This window comes from Mixophyes fleayi, chromosome 9 (assembly GCF_038048845.1).
Source record: "Mixophyes fleayi isolate aMixFle1 chromosome 9, aMixFle1.hap1, whole genome shotgun sequence".
NCBI lineage: Eukaryota > Metazoa > Chordata > Amphibia > Anura > Limnodynastidae > Mixophyes > Mixophyes fleayi.
The window spans coordinates 119,890,842-119,916,308 of NC_134410.1; the positions used below are offsets into that span (position 1 = coordinate 119,890,842).

General features: G+C 41.8%; 1 protein-coding gene across 6 annotated transcripts in view; it reads right to left on the reverse strand.

The window, feature by feature from the left end:
- RALGDS (ral guanine nucleotide dissociation stimulator) overlaps positions 1-25,467 on the reverse strand; it is a 165,299-nt gene that overhangs the window by 45,696 nt on the left and 94,136 nt on the right. The window contains exon 1 of one of the 6 annotated variants that reach the window (XM_075185333.1): positions 23,830-23,978. The exons of 4 other annotated variants lie outside the window; for them this stretch is intronic. In XM_075185333.1, coding sequence (XP_075041434.1) covers positions 23,830-23,949 — 120 coding nt within the window. In that variant the 5' untranslated portion in view covers positions 23,950-23,978. Of the gene's footprint in view, positions 1-7,856; positions 8,000-23,829; positions 23,979-25,467 lie in introns of those variants that run through there. One more of the 6 variants, XM_075185336.1, reaches the window with a different exon arrangement.

Sequence of the window (25,467 nt, forward strand, 5' to 3'; positions counted from 1 at the left end):
TGGCCAATATAGATGGTGGGTCTGCTCTGAATGACTCCAAACACAGACGAGTAGGTTAATGGGCTGCTATCAAATCACCCTAGTCTCTCTCTCTCTCTCTCTCTCTCTCTCTCTCTGTGTGTATTAGGGAATTTAGACTGTAAGCTCCAATGGGGCAGGGGCTGATGTGAGTGAGTTCTCTGTACAGCGCTGCGGAATCAGTGGTGCTATATAAATAAATGATGATGATGATGAATGACAGTCTGGTGGCTTAGTCTTAATTAGGAATCATTTTACCCAGTTCCTTAGCCCACGATCACTGCATATATTGTTGAAAACTGAACGCTGTACGTCTCTAATACAGGCTAAGCTACACTAGAAAGGCAAATCCTTATATATATATATATATATATATATATATATATAAAATATTTAATAAAAGTATGCACATTTGTTAGTCCTTTAATCATGAACACTATCTACTTACAGATTGGTGTAGAGGGCTGTGGGCTTATTCTCATGAACGCTCCTTTTGTCAAAATCACCAAAAAGTGTTGCTTAATTCCTCTACTTTTAACCTATGTTTCCCTGTATATTAAAATGAATAAAAAGTCATTTACTCCAAAATGCTACCAAAGGAAAATCCTATACAGAAAAATATAAACATCACAAGATGGGGATTGTAGTACTCCTTGGTCCTCTCTCAGACAATATGACACACAATGTACTTAGATGTATCCGCTCAGCAGCAAAATGTCCCTGAAAACTATTTTAAAATGTTGGCAACTATGTTTCTAGTGTATATGTCAAATTGTTTCAATTTCATATAAACCGAGATTTTATTAAATAAAAGTTGTGCTTTTTTCACTTTCACCTTAAACTGAATATTGGAGAACCAGATTATCTTGTGACTTGATGTTAATCTGTTGACATAATCCAACATTTAATATTAAGTATGTATCAAGGTATGGAAACTTATATTAATAGTTATATCTGTGGTTGTCAAAATGATCTTTCAAGCACTTTCATTTTCCTTCAAACAAAATAAAAATAAATGATAAAAAAGGAGAGCTGGGCAAATTTTAGCTCTGTAGCTGTTTTAGGACAGCCGGTGCCAGCCAAAAGCTGGGATTTGTAGTCCTACAACCGATGCAAAGCTGTAGTTTGCCCTTCCAGCTCCGCCACGCACATCGATGATGTTTTTCTCACTTACATAATTCTGGACAAATACACGAAGCCTTTCCAGGAATAAGTTGAAAACATTGTAGAGTGGCAAACATTTCACAACAGGCAATCGCTTGAAAGAACTTAAGCAAGAAATAGTTCTGCTGTGTCAACATTGTGAAGATTAGAGGTAAGAGAAGAATGTAGCAATAATACCTGTTTATGAATAGATTCCCTCTACTGCACTCAGATATACTCCATTACTTACATTTATAGATCAAGTCAATGTTATCCACAAAGTAACCTAGTCAGCTGCCTTTGGCCTCTGTGTGTATAATGAGCTGGATATTATTTTGTATCATCAGATATCATCTTATTATCTGTGTGGCCAACAATCGAACAGATGGCTACAGAGAAGAGCAAGTTCACCTCTAATTAGTCTTATCAACCATTTAAGGCTCGTTAACACATGCGCTGGGGAAATGGGCAAATCTGCATAAAACTAACATGTTTTAGGGATGCGTTTTCAAGTGTTTTCCATGCGCTTTTCCCAATACATTCGATTGGGTCACTTCCTGTCTGTACAGGAAGTCCTGTTGCAGTCTTACAGGCCGGTCACACGCCAGCACTGTTTTCACACCCATTTACAGTTGTTAGAAATAATGTAGCTCTCAACGTATTGTGGAACTACAAGTCTCAGCCTCTGACTGGCACAGATTTACAAGCGCTGGTATCACAAGTGTCTAGGGAATAATTCAGCCCACAAAATGGCGGCCTCCACGCGTATTGAACGGATAATAGCTATATACACCAGCCTAGTAAGCGGTAGGCGAAAACAAACATCCAATTTTTGTCCTTCACCCCCCCCTCCTCCCCACCAATGTTTATGCTCCTCTGTTTTCGAAACTCAGGTCCACTTGCCTTTTATAAAAAGGTCACAGACAACTTTGTCACTCATTTCGTTGTCATGAAAAACCAAACTGTACAGCAGAATGATGGCATGAAGGGGCGCTACTGGGGGTGAAGGTGTGAAGAGGGAGGGGGCTGTCATAACTCCTCTTGTCACCATCCTTGGGCCTAGTTCATTAAGACAATCAAAGCAAAGGAGCAAATTTGCACCTTGGCAAAATCATGTTGCACTAAAGGGGGATGTAAATTTAAAATGTGGGGACAGACTTATAGTTAGGGTAGGACATAGCCGAGATCAACTTTAAATTGAAGTGTAAAAATAGAGCTTTATAGCTTTGTCTGCCACATGAAAAAACTGGTTTGTCCAGGAGCAAATGTACTCCTCTTTTTTTCGGTTTGCTTTCCTTAAGGAGTTGGGCCCTTTGTCTCTCCTACTCGCTTATCCTCAAGCGCCCACCTAAGGAGAGCAAAGCATAAAAAAAGGAGTAACTTTGCACCTGGGCAAAACCATGTTGCACTGGAGAGGGGGGGGGGGTAAATTTAATATGTGGGGACAGATTTATAGTTGGGGTAGGGCGTGTTCTAGATTAACTTTAAATTTCAGTGTAAAAATAAAGCTGTCAATTATCTGTGTCCTGCATGAAAAAACAGCCAGTATTTAACTTATGTGCAAAATAATAAACTTATTTGCACCCCTTGCATTGTAACATGGTTTGTCCTAGAGAACACTTACTCCCTTTTTTGCCTTACTTTCCTTAATGCCTCAGGCCCTGTTTCTTCAGCCTTTACCATGGAAATACTTAAACCACTGTACATTTTTCTTTCATGTTTTCTTTTTCCTTTAGAGGACAGGTATCCTCTTATATCCTAACATAAATATCAGTTTATACATCACCCTGTCACAATTTTTTTGCACCACTAAATTACTTGCACCCTAGGAGGCTTATCAGCCTATTGGGTAAACAGGCCCCGTAGCTATCCTACAACAGGTCATTGAGGGCAAATGTTGGACGCAGTACACTATACTTGCCTACTTTCAGGTAGTGAAGTCCGGGAGATCCTGGATAGGCGGCGTGACTAGAGGGTGGAAGGGGGCATAGGGCGTGACTAGAGGTGGGGGTGGCAGGGGCGTGAATAGAGGGTGGGAGGGGGCAGGGGGCTTGACTAGAGGGTGGGAGGAGCAGGGGGCGTGACTAGAGGGCGGGATGGAGCAGGGGCTTACATTTACATTTTGTCGCAGTGTGTATGGGGGGGGGATCACGTTATTTTGCCCAGCAAATTGCGCGATGCGGGAGACTTGCCTGTTCTCCCAGGAGTCCGGGAGACCGGCCCGGATTTCGTGAGTCTCCCGGACATTCCGGGAGAGTTGGCAAGTATGAGTTTACTAGAAGTCCTTCCAAAGGATGGCTTGTCCAGTTGAATGTGGCCATTTAAAATGTTTCTAAGTCCCCTTAGCATTCCTGTGGACTGAGGCCAGGAAGGCTCTTGTGTACAATACCAGTGTTTTGCACATTAGTTAATAGACATGTCAAACAAAAACACGTTTGACATGAATTCCTTACTAACATTAGCTCACTTGAAGCTTCCAAATTGCATCTACAAGTGGTAAGTACATGTTGATAGATCAATATGTTTTCAGAAAACTGTAGCACAAACTAACACTGAAACTAGAACCACAATGGTTTCTAATTTCATAACCATTTATGAACACTACTAAAACACAATCTGTTGCTTGCATGACACCAGGCCATGGACTTACAACATGAATTTAGTCGCCAAATAAAAATCTTTTTACAGCTTTATCCAGAAAATGGGAAATAAAATAGTTTTGTTGATTGATTCCACCTAGACTGCATAGTTATTATGTGGAACAAGTTAATGGTTAAAGTTTAGCACAGAATGTCCTCTGCTATTTGGCGTCTCACCTATGAGAGACTTGAAAGTTTACAGTCAAAATCAGCATTTTAAAGTTTTTATTTTAAAAATAGAGATTGCATAAGGAAGCATCTTCTCTTTCAGTCCTGTCAGTGGTTATAATTAGACATCTTATGGGTTATCCCAGGTTATTTTATAAATTTTGCAATAAGACATAGTGATTCTACTTGTGTTTTAAAATAGGGAACTTTTGCAACCTTTGTTAGAAGTGATGTAAAACCACACACATGATCTGCACTCTATAATAACTATTTTTGGAATAAGTCATTAATAATTTGTTTGCTGAAACACTCTGCTCAGAAGTGTTTCTATAACTGTGCATGCCGAAAATGTATCAAAGCGAATTTTAAAATGAGCGTAGCTAGTGTAAGGTGTCTGGGACGTTCTGATTGGACAAGAAGTTGCAAAGATGAAAGTCGTGTAGTCATCCGTGACCCAACATAATCATTCCAGGATACTGCAATTGTAAATAAGTAGGATGACTGGAAAAACACCACTGTAAAACAATATTGGTCATGTATGAATTTTATGGAATTCTTATTCTCCTAAAATATTCTTTTACTTAGGACACCCATCATTTTCTCAACAAGTAATCATTTAATTAATTGCTTCATTGATTAAAGCAGCAATCACATGACAAAAAATTGTGATTTTTTTTTGTTTAACATAAACATCTATGGCAGGCAAGAGGTTGCTATTTACCATTTTCCCTTGTTTTTTTTCCTTTGGGCAGCTATGAATGATTTCTAATGCTGGATTACCATGGCAACAACAGTCACATTTCACATGATGTCGTGAACGAAGAGGCTTTGAAACCTCCCTCTGAGCTCTGTCTGTACTGTGACATCCTCCTTCTTTTCCCTCTTCTATCACATGACAGTCTGAGAGCCTGCGTCCGTTTAGCAGACTCACTGTATCTGGCAGCCATTTTTGTTTGCCAACCAGAGAGGTTTTGAAAAGGAAATATTGATTTGTAGGAAGATAGCTAAGAAAAATGATGCACGCTTAAAAGGTACATAACTTACTATTTAAAAAACCTTCTAGGTGGAATTGCTGCTTTAATACCAACATTGTAGATGTGTAATTGAAATTTATAGCGTCAGACAGCTAACTTATTGGTTGGTGTGCGCTCTCCTCCTTTTACTAAAGTTTTACCTGCTTCTGGGACAGAGCAGCTCTGCACTGTATCCAAGGGTGACAAAACTAAAAAACTTTCCCAATGAAGACTTTGGTGAAAATCATAAAAAGAATCCAAAATATAAAGCAACCTATGTAGTTACATTTACCAACACATTAAGGTAATCTGAAGGTGATGAGTGTGTAAAAAGCACCTTTTCTACTTGCCCAATTCTGTCATTCTGTTTAATGATTCACCACTAAATATTCCATGCCAAACAGTCTACACCTTGCCATCACTTAAAAAAATCTATTTATTTAAGAAACTTATTCTTTCAAACTTCCCTTTTAACACCACACAGAGAGTTTCCACCTTCCGGTAAAAAAAGAATTTTCCGCGATGTGACATGATTTGTGTTCTCATTCAGAAAGTAAGAACAGGCTTACAAAGCATTCTCTCAACTGTACTAGACGAATGACTGTTAGAATCTGATTGGTTACTAGGGGCTAGATTTACTAAACTGCGGGTTTGGAAAAGTGGAGATGTTGCCTATAGCAACCAATCAGAGTCTAGCTTTCATTTATTTAGTGCATTCTATAAAATGACAGCTAGAATCTGATTGGTTGCTATAGGCAACATCTCCACTTTTTCAAACCCGCAGTTTAGTAAATATACCCCTATGTCTTTCAGCAGTGATGGGCAACCTGAAACACTTCGGGGGCCACACGGTGTGGCCTTTTAACCTTCAAAAGGGCCACACACTACACCTAATCTCAGTAATAAGTTAAACCAATGTAATAAAAGAAAAAGGCATGTTATACAGGTGTTACACGCTACAACAAACACATCTGACAATACAGGAAGGGGCTGGGGGCCACAGGTGAGGGCCCTGAGTGGTGCATGAGGCCCTAGGGCCAGCTGTTGTCCAGCACTGTCCTACAGTCATTGTTTCACTGTTACCGAACGTTCCATATAGACAAATAGCGCTATGGAGACCCGTCCTCCCCAAGGAGATGCGACTTCTGATTGGTTACATAGAAAACTACCCACCGCCACTATGACAAGAGAGGCCCTAAAGCTAAATGCACTTAAACTCATGCAGTTTGGGCCCACATACACAAATACTTACCCGGCAAGGGTTAAATATTTTCTATAGGCCCCTTCTAGCCAATGGCATCCATTGTGGGCGGGTTCTGGGTTTTCCTGGTAAAAACCTTCTCTGGCTGCCGTTCTAGCTCATTTCTCTGCACAAAATCCTGCCCTCCCACCCTTTTGGTCGTGCATTGAAGTCTGATGGTCTTTATGTACTTTGTGTGTTATTAACTTTTCTCTCCCTCATACAGAGCAGGCACAGTTGTCAGGAAATCACTGCAATCAGCGACTGATACCTACGGCGCTATCGCTGATTGGTCGGAGGTCGCTACCCCCTTCGAGGAAAAATTGGCTCTTGGTCCTTTAGTGTGGAGGACCCTTCGACCTCTTTCATGTGGGCACATCATTGTGAGTATAGTTACCTACACTCCCGGAATGTCCAGGAGACTACTAAATTTCTGGGAGTCCTCGCAGACTCCCGGGAGAGCAGGCAATTCTCCTGGATCCCGGCCAGCTCTGTGAATTAAACAGAGAAGGCGGGACTTAGTGACGCTGTGCACACTGCATCGTGGCCCCGCCCCCTGCTTTTATTGGTCCAAATAAGTTATTACTGTTTTGGGAGCGGGGTTAATGTCACAATTCTTCCAGCCCCGCCCCCACCTGCCCATCGGACCTCCTGGGAAACAACTTGCCTATGTTGGCAAGTATGATTGTGAGTCTAGAGGGGGTGTAGTCACTCTGACACCAGACTTAGCGTCAGTCACTCAGTAAGGGAGCCTCGCTTTGGTTTAGTGGATCCTGGGCCATTTGGCCATCCACTTGTTTGGTTCAGTATTCAGTTGTTTTAGCTGTCTCGCATTTTCCCTTTAAAGCCACCAATTTATTATAATTAAAACTGTGACCTAATTTTGTCAAACTTACAAATGTGTTTGAGTCTTTATTTGCAATTTACGGTATTACGTTATATAACATGTGGAAAGTTCAAACCTGAGGGACTAAGGCATGAGATAATTATTTTAATACCTGTATCTTAAAGGGTTATGCTATCATAAGGTGATGGGCTGAAAGTTGATCAAGTCGACAAACTGGCTCCCTCCACTGTTTGCAGGCCACTGTTCATTTTAAGCGCATATTACATGGAATCAATCTAACATCTGACGTCCTAACTCACACTAGTAGCCTTGCAATCAACAGCATCATAATGACAAAGTATAAAGTATATATCTGCAATCATTTAAAATGCAACGGAGCTTGCAAAAAAACCCCAAAAAAACGTAGGCACTCCTAGAGGATTATTAAACATCTGCAACTTATCTATCAGGAACTATTAATAATAATAAATGTTATAATAATAAATATTGCCTCCATCGATAGGAATTATTGCAAACAAAGATTGTTTTGGCCTCTTATTGAAATAGCAAAGCCTGCCACATAGACAGAGGAGTTAATGCCAGCGATAGAAGCTGTACCCCATGCATGCAAATGTACAGCCTGGAGAACAGAATATATATACCAGAAGGCCCGGTTATTAATTCCCCAGCAGTGATGACAAATGTTACTTTCTCTCTTATGCAGAAGCCACAACGTTGAACTACGCTTGGATAAACAAGCTACATAAGTAGTAATACTGAGGGGGGATAGACGCACACACAAGCCTTGCCTTCATGAGAAGCTAATGTCCAGGGGCAATGTCCCAGTTTCGGCTCCGTCCTGTCCTGTGGCAGTAGCAGTAATGTTCCCAAGGACCCGTCAGATTCTCCCCAGCTGCCTGTCAGTGATGGAGAGAAGGAGCTCACACTTGGTAGAGGGATGTTTCCTACAGTTACACCCACGCAGTGACAAGGAGGACGACTGAAAGTTAACCCACTCTCCCTGGTATTCCCTGCTAAAAAAAATTGGCCGCCAATCTGTTTACAGCGTCTCAAGGCCCCCTTCTTCTTACAAGAGGTTCTAAACAGATTGTTACTAGTTCTTAGCAAAGCAATGTCTTAAGGAGACACGGTATCCGAAATACTTATTGTTACAATATACAAAATTCTCGCTTTATCTTGTGAAATAGTATGTGCCGGAGGTCTAGTAGGTTGTTAAGATGTTTGAAATTCAATCCTTGTACTGTATTTTATCACTCAAAATATGACCTACTGTACCCAACTATGTGTAATGATCTTGAATTGTTTTTATTAAATGATCGTATATTTGGTGGAATCTATGACAAACCAACTAGTCCTATGTAAATGTTTACATCAGATTCCTGGCAAACGATTGGCTACGCAAGTGCTTTTGTCATAATGTGCTGTTTATCCCTTGCTGAATGGAGCACTAACTGACCCAAAATATTATACAACAAAGTGCATGGTCAGTTTTAGGATAACCTAAGCTGAACTGCCCTGTAATATATTTCAAACGTGGTCTCAAAAGTGACATTTAAATGCACAAAAAGCGGAAAATACAGCATAATAGAACAAGATAAATTGTATGGCCACATTCATCCCTTCTCATTCAGTCACCTGTATTAAAACAAAGTATAAGGAGAACGCAAAAACATAATACGTATATTGTTTTTGGAAGCTCCTATGAGAATATATGAAAAACGGAAGCAGCCGTGATGGCAGCTACTAAGCCCACGGTATCAAGTACAGCTTACAGTATACCTTGCCATGATCACAGTATACTGTTACCTGTCCTAGTTCTACCCATTGGGCCGCTTCCTTCTCGCCAGTTAGAGGGACAATTTTCGCACCATCCTAAGACATAAAACATACACTCTACATAAAAGACATAAAACATTATAATATAGTATAAAACATACCCATAGCTGCGGCTAGGCTTATCTTCCTCTCCCACCGCACCGCTTCCGCTTCTCCTCTGTGCAAATGCCTTCATTCGCTCCCTATCCATTTCAGAATTCAGTTCAAGCTCCTTATACTCACTTACAAAGCCCTTACAAACACTTCTCCCCCTTACATCTCTGACCTTGTCTCCAGGTACGTACCTTCCCGGCCACTCCTCTCCGCCTCTGACCTCCTCCCATGCTCGCCTTCAAGACTTCTGCCGTGCTGCCCCCAATCTTTGGGACGCCCTACCCCGTCTCACTCGACTCTCCCCCCAACCTTCAGTCCTTCAAACGCTCATTCAAAACTCAACTTTTCAAGCTTGTGTATCCTACCACCACCTGACCATTCTATCCATCACTTCCTCTTCCTCCGCCTGCCATCTCCATCTTTTCCCAGTTGATCCTGCTGTCTCTCACCACCCCTCCCTCTAGAATGTAAGCGCTCGTGGGCAGGGTCCTCTCTTCCTATTGTCCCACGTCTGTCTACTGTTCGACTCCCTCCTGTGTTTTGCTGCACTGTGTGAGTCCCCATAGCATTACTCACACTCATCTGTGCTACTTATGTGTATTACCCCATCTATTTGTTACTTGCTTCTCTATCCGAGGCTACGGAATCTTTGGCACCTTATAAATAAATAATAATAATATACCACCTACCTTTCCCCCAGCCATATCTCCTCCAATGCCTTTCTTGTCGAGAGTGATAAGTGCTCTCCTTTCTCTTTCATCATGGAGGTCTCCATAGTCTGTCCCTCCTTTACTTTCACCTTAATCTCAGGTCTACCAGCCCCCTTCCCTCGTATCAAGTACTCCTTGTCTGATCTCTGCCTATACTTGTCTCCTGCCTCATATCTGATCACTTAGGCTCCATCGTGTCTCTTCTACCCGTTTGTTCTCAGCTTTACTCTCCCCTCCTGACTCACATCGTCCCCTTGTCTCTATTGTATCCCCAGTCTCCGTTCCACATGCCCGATTCTGCTGCCTCATTTCTGCCTCTTCTCTCTCAATAGCTCACTAATCTAATCATTTATTCAACGAGTCATTTACTACTTTTGTGTTTTGTACCAGGATCTCACTAAACTGGAAAACACTCATCCGGTATTGCACAAAGTGTCTTGTTCCTGCCTCAAAAATTCAGGAATAAATATATATTGTAATCTAGTAATCTGATACCTCATTTGTTCCAGAAGTTCTCTCATTTATACATTGTCCATTCATTCTAATTAGCACAGCATGTTAGCCTGATGCGTCAAAATCCATAAAACATCAGTAACCACAGGAATCTGATTGGTTGCTATGGGCAACATCTCCACTTTTCCTTTTTTAGAAAGTTTGATAAATCTACCCCTAAGTCTAATACTTGCTACACACCACAGAAAATGTATCCAGATGCGATATCATTAACGATATTACCAATGATTGAAAGTCCCGATCAGCAGCCGATTCCTCTGTACACACTACACACGTTTTACAAGATTTACCGTCAGATCTGTGATCTGCATCTGTCATAACCATCAGCTGAAAAGATCGTGACTCTGTAAACTCCATAGAGATCTATGGACATTGCTGGTCCTGAGCGCAGACACACTGCAGAATTGGAACAACATCGTCCCGACGTTGAACGAGAATATTAATCTGTTTATAAAATCAAATCAAACGATACGATGTGCTTTGGAACACTAATCATTCAGCGCACACCCTAATGCGATATTGGGCCGAGTGATTTATCGTACGATTGGCCCGATAATGGGGTGAAAAACCTGCAGTGTGTACCCAGCGAGGGCTGTCTTATAAATACTGTGCATCAGCCATTTTTTGCAGGGACCTAGGCACAGGTTTTAAACATTTGCCCCTGTAGTTATTGGCATCTGGAAATATCACTATTTTTCATTATTTGTTAACCCGTGTTGTCCTCATAACATGTATAATAAATGCAATTCTCACTGTCTATACATAGAGGTAGATTTATCATGTCTTCTAAAAAGGAATAGTGGAGGTGTTGCCCGTAGCAACCAATCAGATTCTAGCTAATATTTATCTAGTAGAGTCTATATAATGATATCTAGTGTCTGACTGGTTGCTATGGGCAACACTTCCACTTTTTCTTTTTAGAAGGTTTGATAAATCCACCCCATACTCTCTTGGATTTTTACGTCAATCGTTATTGAAGTTTAAAATTTCAAACAAAATACATTGTAAGCAGGTTCAGCAAAACACGTGGTAATGAAGATTGTTGTGCACCATAGTCCACGTGGACAGGCCCACACATGACGCTCAGATTCATAGCAAAGTGTCTCTGAAATTATTTAAGAATGTTGTCAGTTATGCAAATAGCCCAGTGTGAGCTCTGTCTCCTGAATGAGGGATCAGAGTTACTAGGATTCCGATGGAAACAGCCTCGGGCTGAGATACTGAGACGAGAATCTTCTTCTGGAGACATTCCAGCCTTCGCTCTCCATAGGACACCTGTCACTGAGTGTCACTTAGCACATCCCACACATCTCAACCAGATACATCTTCACATTTCTGTCACATTTACTCACTGAATAAAAAACAAAAACACGTACACTGAGTCATTGTTCACCAGTGACAATCTATGATGTGTGTGATTCTTGTCCCCTAGAACCGTCACCCACCAAACAATACCCACACAGGGCTCTGGGGAGAGATATGTCACACACTGTATGGTATAGAGGAGGGATGTAGCAGGTAACTCAATGTCATGGGTAACGCGTCTAGATCCCATAACATAAGGTCATGGATACCATGCCCAGATCACATACTATGTGGTCACAGATACCGTGCCCAGATCACATACTATGTGGTCACAGATACCGTGCCCAGATCACATACTATGTGGTCACAGATACCGTGCCCTGATCACATACTAAGTGGTCACGGATACCATGCCCAGATCACATACTAAGCGGCCATGGATACCATACCCAGATCACCTACTAAGTGGTCACGGATACCATGTCCACATCACATACTATGCGGTCACGGATACCATGCCCAGATCACCTACTAAGTGGTCACAGATACCATGCCCAGATCACCTACTATGTGGTCACGGATACCATGCCCAGATCACCTACTAAGTGGTCACAGATACCATACCCACATCACCTACTATGTGGGTATGTACTATGTAGATCACAGGTATGATCTACATACCATCTCAACTAGAGGAGAAGCCTTCAGGACCCCAAAAGCCAGGTCCCAATGATTTCTCCCAATATTCACTTGACACAGCCCCATCGTGAGTTCCTGATGTCACAGTTGCAGGAGATAAACCCCTTTCCCTCAAAGAGAAACATGCTACAAAAGCAACAAACAACAATTGCACTTATATTAAAACTGTGTATATTTCAAAACTGATACTATCCATCCTGAGGGCTTGGATTTCATTCCGATTCTCTGAGGACGTCTCGCAGGTCTGTCTCCTGGACCCGTAAGACTTCCCCCATCCCGATGAAGAGCAGCAGCCGAACTTGGGGAAGGCTCCTCACTATAGACATGTCCCACATTCTGCTCTATACGTATGAAACTGGCCTGTGGAAGCCTCACACTAAGGCTCCATTAGTGGAGGAAATAGTGTATTTTAGATTGTGTGGGATAAGTGTGGTACAGAGATCAAAGTCTGGGGCACAGACCCATTAGACTTATAAATACCGTACTGACTAATTTAGAGTTGGGGTGAGTTTAGGACAGGCCATTCAGGTGACCTCCTTGCAGCTCCCACACAAGCCCTATCTGTGTGCAATATAAGTTCTAGGTGTAAAGGTACAAGGGGAAGAGGACACACACCTGGCCGGCCTCTAACTGCAATGAAAGTCCCATCCCGTCTTCAAAGCTCTGCCACCGATCAAGGTTGAAATTCCAGAAATGGCGGGTGCAGAACCTATTTTAGAACTACCTACCTATATCTCTATGCCCCCCGAGGGGTAGTATAGTGTCTCATCCATGTTCAGCTAGCTTAAACATTTTATTTTGCATATAGCCCATACTTAAAACCTGATTTTACACTTCATCCAAACAGGTACCAATCCAGGCTCTGCTGACGTAGACACAAAACCATCAGACTTATATGCACAGGTGCAATCCTCTAGCATATAAGCAGATACAGGGAGGAAAAGCAGGGTACACGACATAAGAAAGCGGCCTCTATCCTGCGGTATATAGCATATTCACTGAGCGCCGGTCTGTGTGTCTGAAAATGATTTTGTTTATGCGTGGCATCTGCCACAGTGTTGTACAGACTCATACTGCAGCAGTCACCGAGATTTCTCTGCCGTTCAGTGCTGAGCACACAATTGTTCACGAGGACAGTGAGTACAGGACCTGTCATTGTGCAGGAATGCTTGTTGCGGATTCTGGTTTTTGCTGATAGAGGGGGGAGGGCGGGAATGGAACAATGGAGCCCTGTTTTGTGTTGGCCACAGGCTGGCACATGGTGAGTACAGTCAGCTCCTGTTGTTACTCTTTCTTAAACTTGTGCTGATTCCCGGTGACCCTGCCCTGCTGCTAAAAACACATGAAAAAAAAAAGGAGGGCAAATGACAGAAAATCACATTTAGCATGCTTTTCTTGTACCAAAAACAACGTTCTCTCCAGAAAATAAAGAATCTAACAAAGGACAGACCTCAGAGAGAGGAAATAAACACAGACAACTTTACAGAATATTATAGATATGTTGAAGGCTTAAAATGCACCTGTTACCTGCACACAGTGAAGGCAGCCATTTTGTGGGTTGAACCAAACCATTCCCGCCAAAAGTCCTATTTTGGGTATGGATGTGACTATGCCACTGGGGTCATGATTAGCACTTCTGAAGCGTTATGCCGCCAACCATCCTCCCTCAAAACCACCCTTGAACTGCCATACGCACCTCAGGTACCAGCTTCTGGTACCTGTGGCACCGGCTTACCATGGAGACTTCCCACCAAACAAGTTGTGAGGTAAAGTCATTGCTTGGACAGATACCAGTGTGGCCTAAAATGTCCTGATTTCCAAATTGGGAGCACTGGAAGAATAATTAATATTCATGATCAGGATAACACAAATGAATGGAGATACCGAGGATACTATCATTCATCATGGTCAAGTAGAGACTAGAGAGGTCTCATGTTCCTCTAGGGGGTGAGGCAGAAATTCTTTCTCCATCCTGGGTCCATAATCATGATGTTTAGCTGTGGTGCCCCCCCTGTCCTAACGGAACAGCTCCCATGCTATTTAATAATCCTGTTGGTGTTTGTTACCCAGTGACTTCTTTCCAGGGCTCAGGGGTTTTCAGCGGAGACACGAGGAGATACAGCAGCTAACATGGGACATCAGGTGGAATTTGCTAATATACCAGTGACGCCCTCTAGAATCCTCTGGTGTTACGGATCCTCTTGTAAACGTTCATACTTCTGTTATACCGCTGCAGTCCAAACGTTCCATGGGGATTGTATTTTTATTCCCACATTTACATTCCTTTACATTTATATTTTTTCCTCCCCAGGCCAATAAAAAATCCAAAATCAATATTTTTGTCCGGTTGACTATGTTATTAAAACAGAAAGGAACTTTAGCAATGAGCCAATCGCTCCTCCCATAAAAGCACACGGGGAGAAGTCACCTTTATTTTAAAACTACTAGAATGATGTTGAATCAGACTGTTTCCCTATGCTTAATTAAACCACTGACATTAGGCAGATTTTTATAACATGGTAAATAAATGCGTACCCATCACCTATATATAGAGTTGACAGCCATTTTGTGGGCTGAACCATTATTCATAAGAGGCCAGCCAATCAATTCACGAGAAACCAATGACATCACAGAGGCATGTGATGCTCTTTTGTTCCTCTTCATGGTTCCTACCTCAGTCATGTGACTAGTTCCCAGTGAATGGACTGGCTGCCTTCTCATGATATATTGGTCCAGCCCACAAAATGGCTGCTTCCACTCTAGGTGGTCAACAGCTACACTAGAAAATAAATAAGTCTGTAGTAGCTAACATACCATTTATATGTATACTTAATCACAAAATCTTAATTTATAGGGACTTTTCTTTATTAATTGGATATCAATTTAACAGTCATTAGTATTTGTACTATTAAGTATTTAATAAATATAATTCCGCTATTAAAGCACCCCTCATATAATCAGTCACGCGATACAGAGACACTGTCTGCTATCAAGCAGGAGGTTACTGCTGTACTGTAAAACGCTGCTGATTATTACCTCATCTAAGCAAAGTCACCCAAACGGCCATTGTGTGCTCTTTCTTCACTGTAATGTCGTGTAATGTTTTTTGATGTGGAACCAATGGGCATGAAAGACGATTCAGATTCATGACTAATAAGAGACAGCAGCAGGGGTCGGTTGAGTGATTTAGACTATCAATTCTGGGGATAATTATTCCCACAAGGACATAAATAAGATAAAGATTGCAGAAAAATCCAGTGATGTTGTTCGTGCTGTATTTAATAAAACCCATCAGGACAGAGGGAAGCATTGAGAAAACAAGGGGCAGACTGAAAACAGGGTGATCGGCGGGCGCGTTAAATCATGAAAAATAGGCTACGCATTCTAAAGCTTTAAACACAGCGTTTTTTAGAATTCAATGGTGGCCATGAGCCCATAAGAAATCATGCGTATTTTTAATGCGATTTTTCGTCAGTAGCGGACGAATAGCGTGTTAACAACTGGTGAAAGAGCCCTCATGCAGTCAATGCACATTTTGGCTTTTGGATAAATACCAAATGCTATGGCAGTAGACGCTTCCCCCCCATGCAGAACCAGACTGAATCCTAATTTCCATATTAAAATGAAGCAGAAGGAGACACAATATATTGAGTAAATAAATTATTTCACTGCAGGTCTATTAAAGGGCTATTGCTCTGGTCCCCAGAAATGAAATATTATTTTCTGGCAGGAAAACGCCCCCAGTAATAATAGAACCTTTCTGCAGTATACCTACTTATATATGGTTATGATTAAAGCTTTATGTCCAATAGCACTGGAACTGAATCTGCTCTTCGGTCCGCGCATTCGCCGGGTCACTGCACAGGCTCAGTAGAGTTGAACGGATATCTGGATGGACAGTATTGCTCAGCGGCCACAATGATATAATATTGCCAATTGGCGAGTAGTAATTTATATCGCCATGATAAGCAATGATAAGTACAATTAAACTTTTTCACCTTAGTAAATGGTAAATAGGCTCCTAGGTTAGCTAAATCCTAACGCTGGGCACATACCCTGCAATAGCAGCAGATTGGCCCAATAATACCGTGTATGAATAGAAGCGCGATGTCTGAAGATGCCCCATCGAGATTAATCAGATAATGGTTGGGTATGTCTATGGATCAGGTCAGCAAGAACGTGCTGTCAGCTTGTGTTTATAGCCAAATGGCTATCACACTGGCAGGTCCTGCTCCTTCCAATGTGATCTGGCTTGTCCAACACTCGGCTGCGTCCAATTTGGCAACACGGAACCCAACCCTGTTTCTTGGCGCTTGGGCCAAGTGGCAGGATCAGCCATGATCCGTACAGACACTTGCTCTGCTAAAAACCAACAGGATTCAACAGAATACAGAACCAGCTCCAGGATTTGGTATACCCCTAAAATGAATATATAAAATGAATATAAGCTATATATAATAATAATAAGTTGCCTATATTTCATCACCATTTATTTATCTAGCGCCACTGATTCCGCAGCGCTGTACAGAGAACTCACTCACATCTGTCCCTGCCCCATTGGAGCTTACAGTCTAAATTCCCTAACATACACACAGACACACACACACACAGAGAGACACAGACTAGGGTCAATTCTGATAGCAGCCAATTAACCTACCAGTATGTTTTTGGAGTGTGGGAGGAAACCGAAGCACCTGGAGGAAACCCATGCAAACACGGGGAGAACATACAAACTACACACAGATAAAGACACGGTCGGGAATTGAACTCTTGACCCCAGCGCTGTGAGGCAGAAGTGCTAACCACTGAGCCACCATGCTGCCCAGGGGCTTGATGAGGGAAACTGAAGAAGGAGAGAGGGACAGCAGGATTTGGTAGGGTGTAATGAAGCGCTGTCCTACAGGCCACTATTACATCTCTCCTCCTGCCCATAAGACCCCTGTCGGCCTGCTAATAAGACAGAGTCTTGTAGTGATGTGATGAGACCTGACAAGAATGGTAATGAGCTCAGATCTGCTATCACTGTCACTGCTGGGAAGAGAGCAGCAGATAGCAGATGTTTGTATGCCAACGTCCTGACTAAATGATACGACCACAGACTATTTATATAACGTGAGCGCTGCAGTTATTACGCTGTGCGTCATATTTTCAAGGACTTGAAAACCGCAAATGTGTGACCTATGTTATAGGCCAGAGTGGGTCCCAGAAATGACAGGAGAAACGGCAAAACTACGACTACCCGGCCCCGGGACAGAACATTGCTGCGTTCTATGGTCCGGTTCCGGGTATACACAGACTGAATTTGCGGATTATACGCACAAAATCGCAGTTTACGTTCCTTGATGAATCAGGCCCTTTGAGTAAGTGACTTTGTCCATTTAAATATTTATTGAGCCTAAACAAAGAAACAATGTTACACACAGTTAATTGTAATATCATTAAAAATAAAGATAATTAAAGCTCCACCGTTTATGTTACACTGATTTTTTCCATATCTTATAAAATGCTGTGACCGCCTTTCCCATTAACGCTGCACATTGTAGGGGAAAGGAAACCGACATAAAGTTTCAGAGTGATCGAAACCTGATGGATTTCGACATGAAACTAAATAGAATCTTGTAGTGTCACATAGTTGCTGAGACGTGAGGAACTGGAAACTGCAGTGACCCCAGTCAGCGTATCTGTTCTGCTAACACCATCTCAGAATGCACGTGTATGTATGTATATATATATCATATACTTCTCAATAGGGCAATATATATTGCTCTATAATATATTGCTCAATAGTATTATCTCAATACAGCAGTACCCTAATCACTCTAGATATGTTTTGCTGACAAAATTAGAAATTTTGATGTGATAAATAAAGTTTTTGTTGTTGTTTACGTGTCAATACTCTTACCAGCTGCCCCTCCCTGTAGACCAAAAAGGCAGAGAGAACACCACAGACAGGGACCACAGCTACTGTGGCCCCTGTATCCAGCATAGTAGGCTCATTCGGCATAGCATTTTCTTTTTGGTACAACATTTTAAAAATGGTGGTAGTTACTGATCCATATGGTGAGCCTGCTGCCTTGTTGTGGGCTGAACCAGCATCAGCCTATCATACGGCTAGGAACGGGTGATGTCATTATTGCCTGCTGAACTGAACCAGCATCAGCCTATCGAATGACTAGGAACGGGTGATGTCACTAGTGCCTGCTGAACTGACCAGTTGGATACTGGTTCATCCCACAAAACATGTGTCTGTCCTGTGTGTATAGGCAGCAGCTACACGTGAAGTAGAAAGGGATGCTGAAGATCTGCCAATAACACCTGTGACACCACGACAGTAATCTGAGCCCAGCTATCCAATAGGAATTTCCAGTCCAAGTGCCTGACATACATAATGCATCACCCAGCTGGCCTACATAGCTGACCTTTCCAAGCTGCCGGTAAAGGGAATTAGTCTGCAGGGACAGGACAGTGTCCCGATGTTGCAATAACATCTGTGACGCTGAGACAGGGAATCTTCCTGTCTTCTTTCCTGAATAACAAGGAACACATGAGCGTTATCTTTGGTGTGGCTTACAGTGTTAGGTGTGCTGATGATCTCATATGGGGCACAATAAAATGACTCAGGGTAGAAAGCCGAATCCAGTTGCTTTTGGAGGAAAACAAATCCGTCAATAACGGCCTTTCGGGGGACAGTCGTCCGCCATCAGATGGGGCCTTTCCTGGAAACGGAAACAGTATCTGGAGCGTTGAAATATATCAGGACAATGACCTTCCACCTGCATTCTAGAACTTTTCTGCAAACAAGGCAGAGAATCAATGCCAACTAAAAGTGCAGGGTCATCTTTCTATGGCAGAAAACATACCTACATGTAAGGCTATAAATAATAAAAGCTCAAGTGCATTCCACAGTTACCTCAAGGCCTCTCAATCACACATCTCCAAACATTTGGTTAGCCCAAAGAAGAAAACAAAGAGCAATTGTTTTCTGTTTAGCTAACCAGGATCCCTGGCTTCTGGGCATGTTGGGTAGATCGCCCACCCACTGAAACTGCAAGTTCTAGCGTTATTCTGCATAGTATGGAAGAAACAGCTGCCGGCGTGGTTGGATGTGGTCTGGGAGAGCTCATAGCCTGTCACCGTGATTTGGAGGGCATGATAAGGCATCCGTACATAAGTCAGAGCCTAGGCAGCCATGTCTCTCTATGCAATGGTGCACAATTGTCTCCTAAGAGGACAGGCCAATTACATCATCATCATCATCATCATCATTTATTTATATAGCACCACTAATTCCGCAGCGCTGTACAGAGAACTCATTCACGTCAATCCCTGCCCCATTGGAGCTTACAGTCTAAATTCCCTAATATACACACACACACACACAGACAGACAGAGACTAGGGTCAATTTGATAGCAGTCAATTAACCTACCAGTATGTTTTTGGAGTGTGGGAGGAAAGCGGAAAACCCGGAGTACACCCACGCAAACACAGAGAGAACATGCAAACTCCACACAGATGAGGCCATGGTCGGGAATTGAACTCATGACCCCAGTGCTGTGAGGCAGAAGTGCTAATCACTGAGCCACTGTGCTGCCTTTATCCTCCATGCTACCTCATCTTCCAGGTGTTCTACCTCTCTGCAGAAAAGCAGACTGCCACGTTCAACAGCAATCGGCCCGGCAGAGTTCTGAAACGCAGGTGGCATCCGGCTGTACAGGATGGCATGTCATAGAACAAGTGCTGGAGGAGGTGGCATTTAATTGGTAGCTGCAGGTCATGTTCAATGACTCGCTATTAATAATATCTCCGTATGGCGTCAACAGATATATTATTTTCTAGAGAAGGGAGATGGTAGACATAATATAACTTATATATTATATCTACAGCTATACTTTTATGTAGACATTTTATTTTTTCTTAACGAAAAAAAAGCTGCTTTTTATTTTTTTATAGTAGAGGACCAGGAAGCTCAAGTGGCTTCTAGCTTCATGTGTTCCGGAACTAGAGCAGAACCGGTGTCTCCAGAGAGACAAGTAAGTCTTATCGCTCTGGATAGCTTTCACCATATTCATGATACTCAGCTGCTACGGCGATAAAATATTCATGCAGCGAAAAGTAGTAATAAGCTACACTTATTGTCAGAATAAGTAACTTTAACACATAGGCCCCACAATCTACAAAAGAATTGTCTATCAGAGCTAGGGAACCTGAGGCTCCCCAATTCTTGGCCCTTTGTCCGTCATTCAGAGCAGGTAATAATGCCCAAGATGATTACGTCTGATCTGTTCCTTATGAGTAAGTGACTTGTCCATAGAAATATTTATTGAGCCTAAACAATGTTACACACAGTTAATTGTAATATAATTAATAGTAATGCTAATGAAAGCTCCGCCGGTTGTGTTATACTAATTATTTTCATATCTCATAAAATGCTGTGACTGCATTTCCCTGTAATTCTGCCCGTTACAGAGGAAAGGAAACTGACCTAAAGTTTCAGAGTAATCGAAACTGCGATGGATTTCAACATAGGAAGAACAGAACACGATTTCTTGTAGTGTCACATAATTGCTGAGACATGAAGAACTGCAATGACCTCGGATAGTCTATAAACAACTCTTATCCTCTATGTAAAAAGCACCAACATATTACGTAGAGTTGTACACTGAGGGGATCTTGATAGAAATAGATAGCCTGATATGAAACAGAGGTAAAGACGGCTCTGCCCAAATGAGCTTGCAATCAATATGATTCCACATGGGATTGTTAACTGAGGTTTAATTAATTGGCAAGTATATGTCCTCCTCCATGTTTGACTAAAGAAATGTTTAATCCTCTACACCAAGGCCTTTATACCATCCAAGTTGATTAATTCTTGTTACCCTTTGACACGACACAGAACTGCTCAGAGGATAAAACTGTATTCGTTGTACCAAGGAAAGCGGCTCTGTGTCGTATCCAAGGATAACAAACATAAATAGATTCTGTCTGGAGGATATAAAGAACTTGGCGTAAAACACAGAAAAGCAGAGATCTAAAGTAATGGACAAGGTTCAGGAGAACATGTACAAACCCATAAATTAATTAATGAATTATTGTCAATGAATTTGGGCCACCCTATTAACAAAACGTATACCTAGATACATGGATAATCAGTGAGAAAATTAAGTTTTTACTGTGTGACTTCACAAGCACCTAATCTGTCCATTTAAATCTAGGACAAGGAGCAGATTTAGATGCAAGTTGGTATTTTTGGAGCTGAAAGACCAAAAACATTTGTAATGAAAACTGTGTATGCAAAAAAAGTGAAGGTGTTGCCCATAGCGACCAATCAGATTCTACCTATCATTTATCCAGTACATTCTAGAAAATGAGAGCTACAATCTGATTGGTTGCTATGGGCAACACCTCCACTTTTCCTTCTCAGTAAACCTACCCCCTCGTCATCACGGCCCGCACCCACTGCACCATGCAGCGGGCGACTTCAAACACACATTGCTGAGGGTTGCGCTGATTGTAATATTTAAACTAGCCATTGAGCAGAGGTTTCTGTGCAACTGAGATCATGTGATCAGTCAGATCAAATCTATTGAAAGCTGGCAGCTTGATGATGTCACAGAATGTTTTTCAGGAGCACACTGAGCATGCTCTAGCCAGGACATGCTCACACAGTCACGTACATTCTAATTTCATGTTGGCTTAAAAAAGATTTGGATATTAGACAAAGGAAACGAGAGAACTGTATGAAAGATTAAGACACTTTAAGGGATATAAATGCTATTTCCAAGTTTATATTTGTATATCTACACATGCTGCATATACACCGCTGGTGGGTTTAGACTGCAATTAGGAAAAGCAAGAATCCAATTCTTAATTCCTCCATAACCAGCAGAACCTGTATCCGCTTTGCAAGAATTGCAGAAAAGATGTTTGTGGTCCAAGTACAAAAATATTATCAAATCACGTTGTGCTGTGGTTTCTTCCGAAAAGAAAACCACAGCTGGATTTCACAATATCAGTATAAATGCTGAGATGGAGCAGACTGAACAATGCATTATAAGCACTTATCAGCGGCAGAAGGTCATGTGACGAGCAGGATCATCCTGGCAATGAATGGAACACTTGCACAACCAATTCAGAATTGTTTTTTTTTTTTTTTAAGTCTGAATGTAAGTTGTGATTTCTGGGAAGAAGATAAAGGGTGTGGGGGGTGTATGGGGTTCTATTGACTCATTTGTTGCCATTTGCTGTTCTAGCAATTATACAGAAAAGTATTGCTCCATAATCTAATAATTAGATTTTTTTTGGTTCATTTCACCAGCTCTTCTGAGCTGGTTATCTAAGAGCTCGTTCACCTCTGTACAAATTTCATCTTATTTTTTTTGCTTGTTTTCTTTTAATTTTGACTGTGACAAAATACACTGAATGGGTGCTGTTGTATTTAAGCTAATTTAAGGGCTCTATATACTAAACCTAATATAGCTTTATTATCTCTGATGAAAACAGGTGTTGTCAAGGGGAAGGGCATCTCATCGCCGGCAGTGCTAAAATAACTATAATATAATATAATAATATAATAGTGCTATCGTCATCTCAGGATGCCGATAGTAGAACAAAATCAATGATAAAAAGCTTTATTATAATACATTTATTTATTTTATTTTTTCACAAGACCTGAGCTTTGTGTTCCGCTGCACATGCATGAATTGCTATTTTCTATGGCTGCGATAAGCCAGTTTTTTAATAAATGGATTTGTCACTGTTATAAAAATCCATGCGCTTATTTAATTTTTCTTTAGTTTTTTTAAAAAATCTGTTTCCTCATTGACTCTGCCTAATGTCCGGAGCAGCCATTGGAAATGAGAGGCAGGAGACAGATTCAACAGTCATTCTAGTAGTATAAAAAGAAAGTTGGGCCCTGGCACTGTGTTGGGGGGGGGGGGGGGTGAAAAGAAAAAGCCAAAGACTATGCCAACAGTTCCGTTCAGCTTTTAATACAATAGGATTTTTCGCCCTTTGATAAATTGGCCTGCATGTTAATATCATACTTGCCAATTCACTATTGTTGACTTCCGGGAGATAAAGGAGGGCGGAGCCAAAATTATGCAATTGACAGCAAATTTAGGCTCCCCATGGGCAGGTTGCAGGAGACTTGCCTTCTCACCCGGGAGTTTGGGAGATCTACCCAGAATTCCGGAGTCTCCCGGACATTCCGGGAGAGTCGGCAAGTGTGGTTAATCTATACTATTCAAAGTATGCTATTCTAAACTGGTAAACCGTTCATTCTGCTGCATTTTCTAAAAAAAAATAATACAATGTAATCAATTAAAACAAAGCAACCTAAATTAGAGATTTGCCAGAGAGATTGCATTTTACAATTCATATATATAAAACGGCTGAAGATTCAGCAGCCTCATCAAGCCGTACTGTAATCACAGATAATTAGTAAATTAAGACACCAGCCAGACCCTCAAGGGTAATGCCATTAATTAAACTGTATACTGCAGTCAGCATTAGTAGGACAGACCTGTGTCGTCTCATCCCTACTGTGACACAGTAACACAGACCGGAAGGGGACAAAACGATCACAACCAAGAAACTTTCTCTTACCATTTTTCTTACAGGGACCTGGACACAGAAGGACGTCAGGAGTTTGGATAAGTAATTCAGATACAGGTTTTCCTTCCCTTGCAACATGAGAGCTTTCGCATGTACAGCTGGCAGATTCATACCTGCGCTCTGATACAAAACTTCCACCTAAGATTAAATGCCCAGATTGTAAGCACTGTGCATCCCGCTGTCACCTCCTTCCTGCTCAATTACTTGCCTGCCGCTGAATCCTCCCACTTAATGCCATGTTTGCCTGAATGGCACGGCAAACCCCTACTTGTGGACAGGTGACTCAGTCAAAGAATCTGACTCACCGGTGTTTGAGCGAAGGTGACGGGAATTCCATAGAAGTGGGTTGTGGAACCAAAGGGTTAATGTTTTCATGGATCTAAGTCTGCAGACAAGTCAGGGCACATTATTAGGAAGTGACATTGTGTGTATGGGGACGGGGAGATGTGTACTGAGCCGTGTGTGTGTGTGTTCCTTGTGGGTTTCCAGCATACAGTAAGATTATCAGGATTATATCATGTAATGTGTACGGTCAGGCTGCTGGCGTGTTTAAACTTGCATGCTGTAAGAAAGGGAGACCACAGTGTCCTTATAAACCCTTCACTCCGCCAATAAGGAAATCCTTGTAATTAAGAGCTGCCACTTGTGCCAGGGATTGTCATTCACAGGCTGGGATAAAATGTACTTAATCTCCAAATTTGCATTTTGGTAACATGGGACCACTCACGTGTAACTGCATGTATCTGCAATGTGTGAGAATGGACTGCACGTCTCGTATAGTCCACAATGATACATGACAGAAGCCCACAAGATACCTCTACAGACCTGTTTATCCTTCAAAGCTCACTGACACCTATGGGACTTCCAGAGTCGCACCCTTCCTTTGGAATTCGCCCCTTATCATTTTCTTCTTTAAGTGTTCGATTTTCAAATACTTATGAAGTATGTTCTCAAATTCAGATAATATCTGAATCTCAAGTGAGCCCAGAATTACACCACTTCTATTCTATATCTAGCCCCTTCCTCTCATCTCAAAAGTCCTGCAGGGACAGTTCATGTACTTCACACAGAAGAGGTGGAAGCATAAAGTCAGTTCAACTACCTAGGTACACTAATTCTAAGACTCATTTCCAGAAATAGATGTGTGGTCATAGACCATCGGAAACCAGCACTCCGTAAATGAGACCACACGTTTTAAGACATCACCTAACCACAATTTAACATGCTGAAGTTTCCTTTTTTTTTGGGTGTAATTAGCTGCACTGTTTTTCACACTTTTTTTTGTGGGTGGAGATATTGGTTTCTGACCAATGAAGAACATTCTTCTGAACTTGCCGATCCTTAGTAATGTATTTTGGAAGAAAAATAGTAATATGGATGGTTTTGGTCTCCCAGAAATATTGCAGGAGACATCCGTTGGTTAATGACCAGGGGAGGGCTGGGAAATTTTAGCCTGGGGGGGGGGGCAAGACTAGAATCAGCAGTCTATTAGGAACCCAGGCCAAGATAGCCCACTATGGGACCAGCTCGGGGGACAGATGTCACACGGCTCCCCCATAATTCATGTTAGTTACGGATACTCCAGTGCTGCTTTTATTTTCTGTGTCACTATTTTACTTTGTAGGTCAT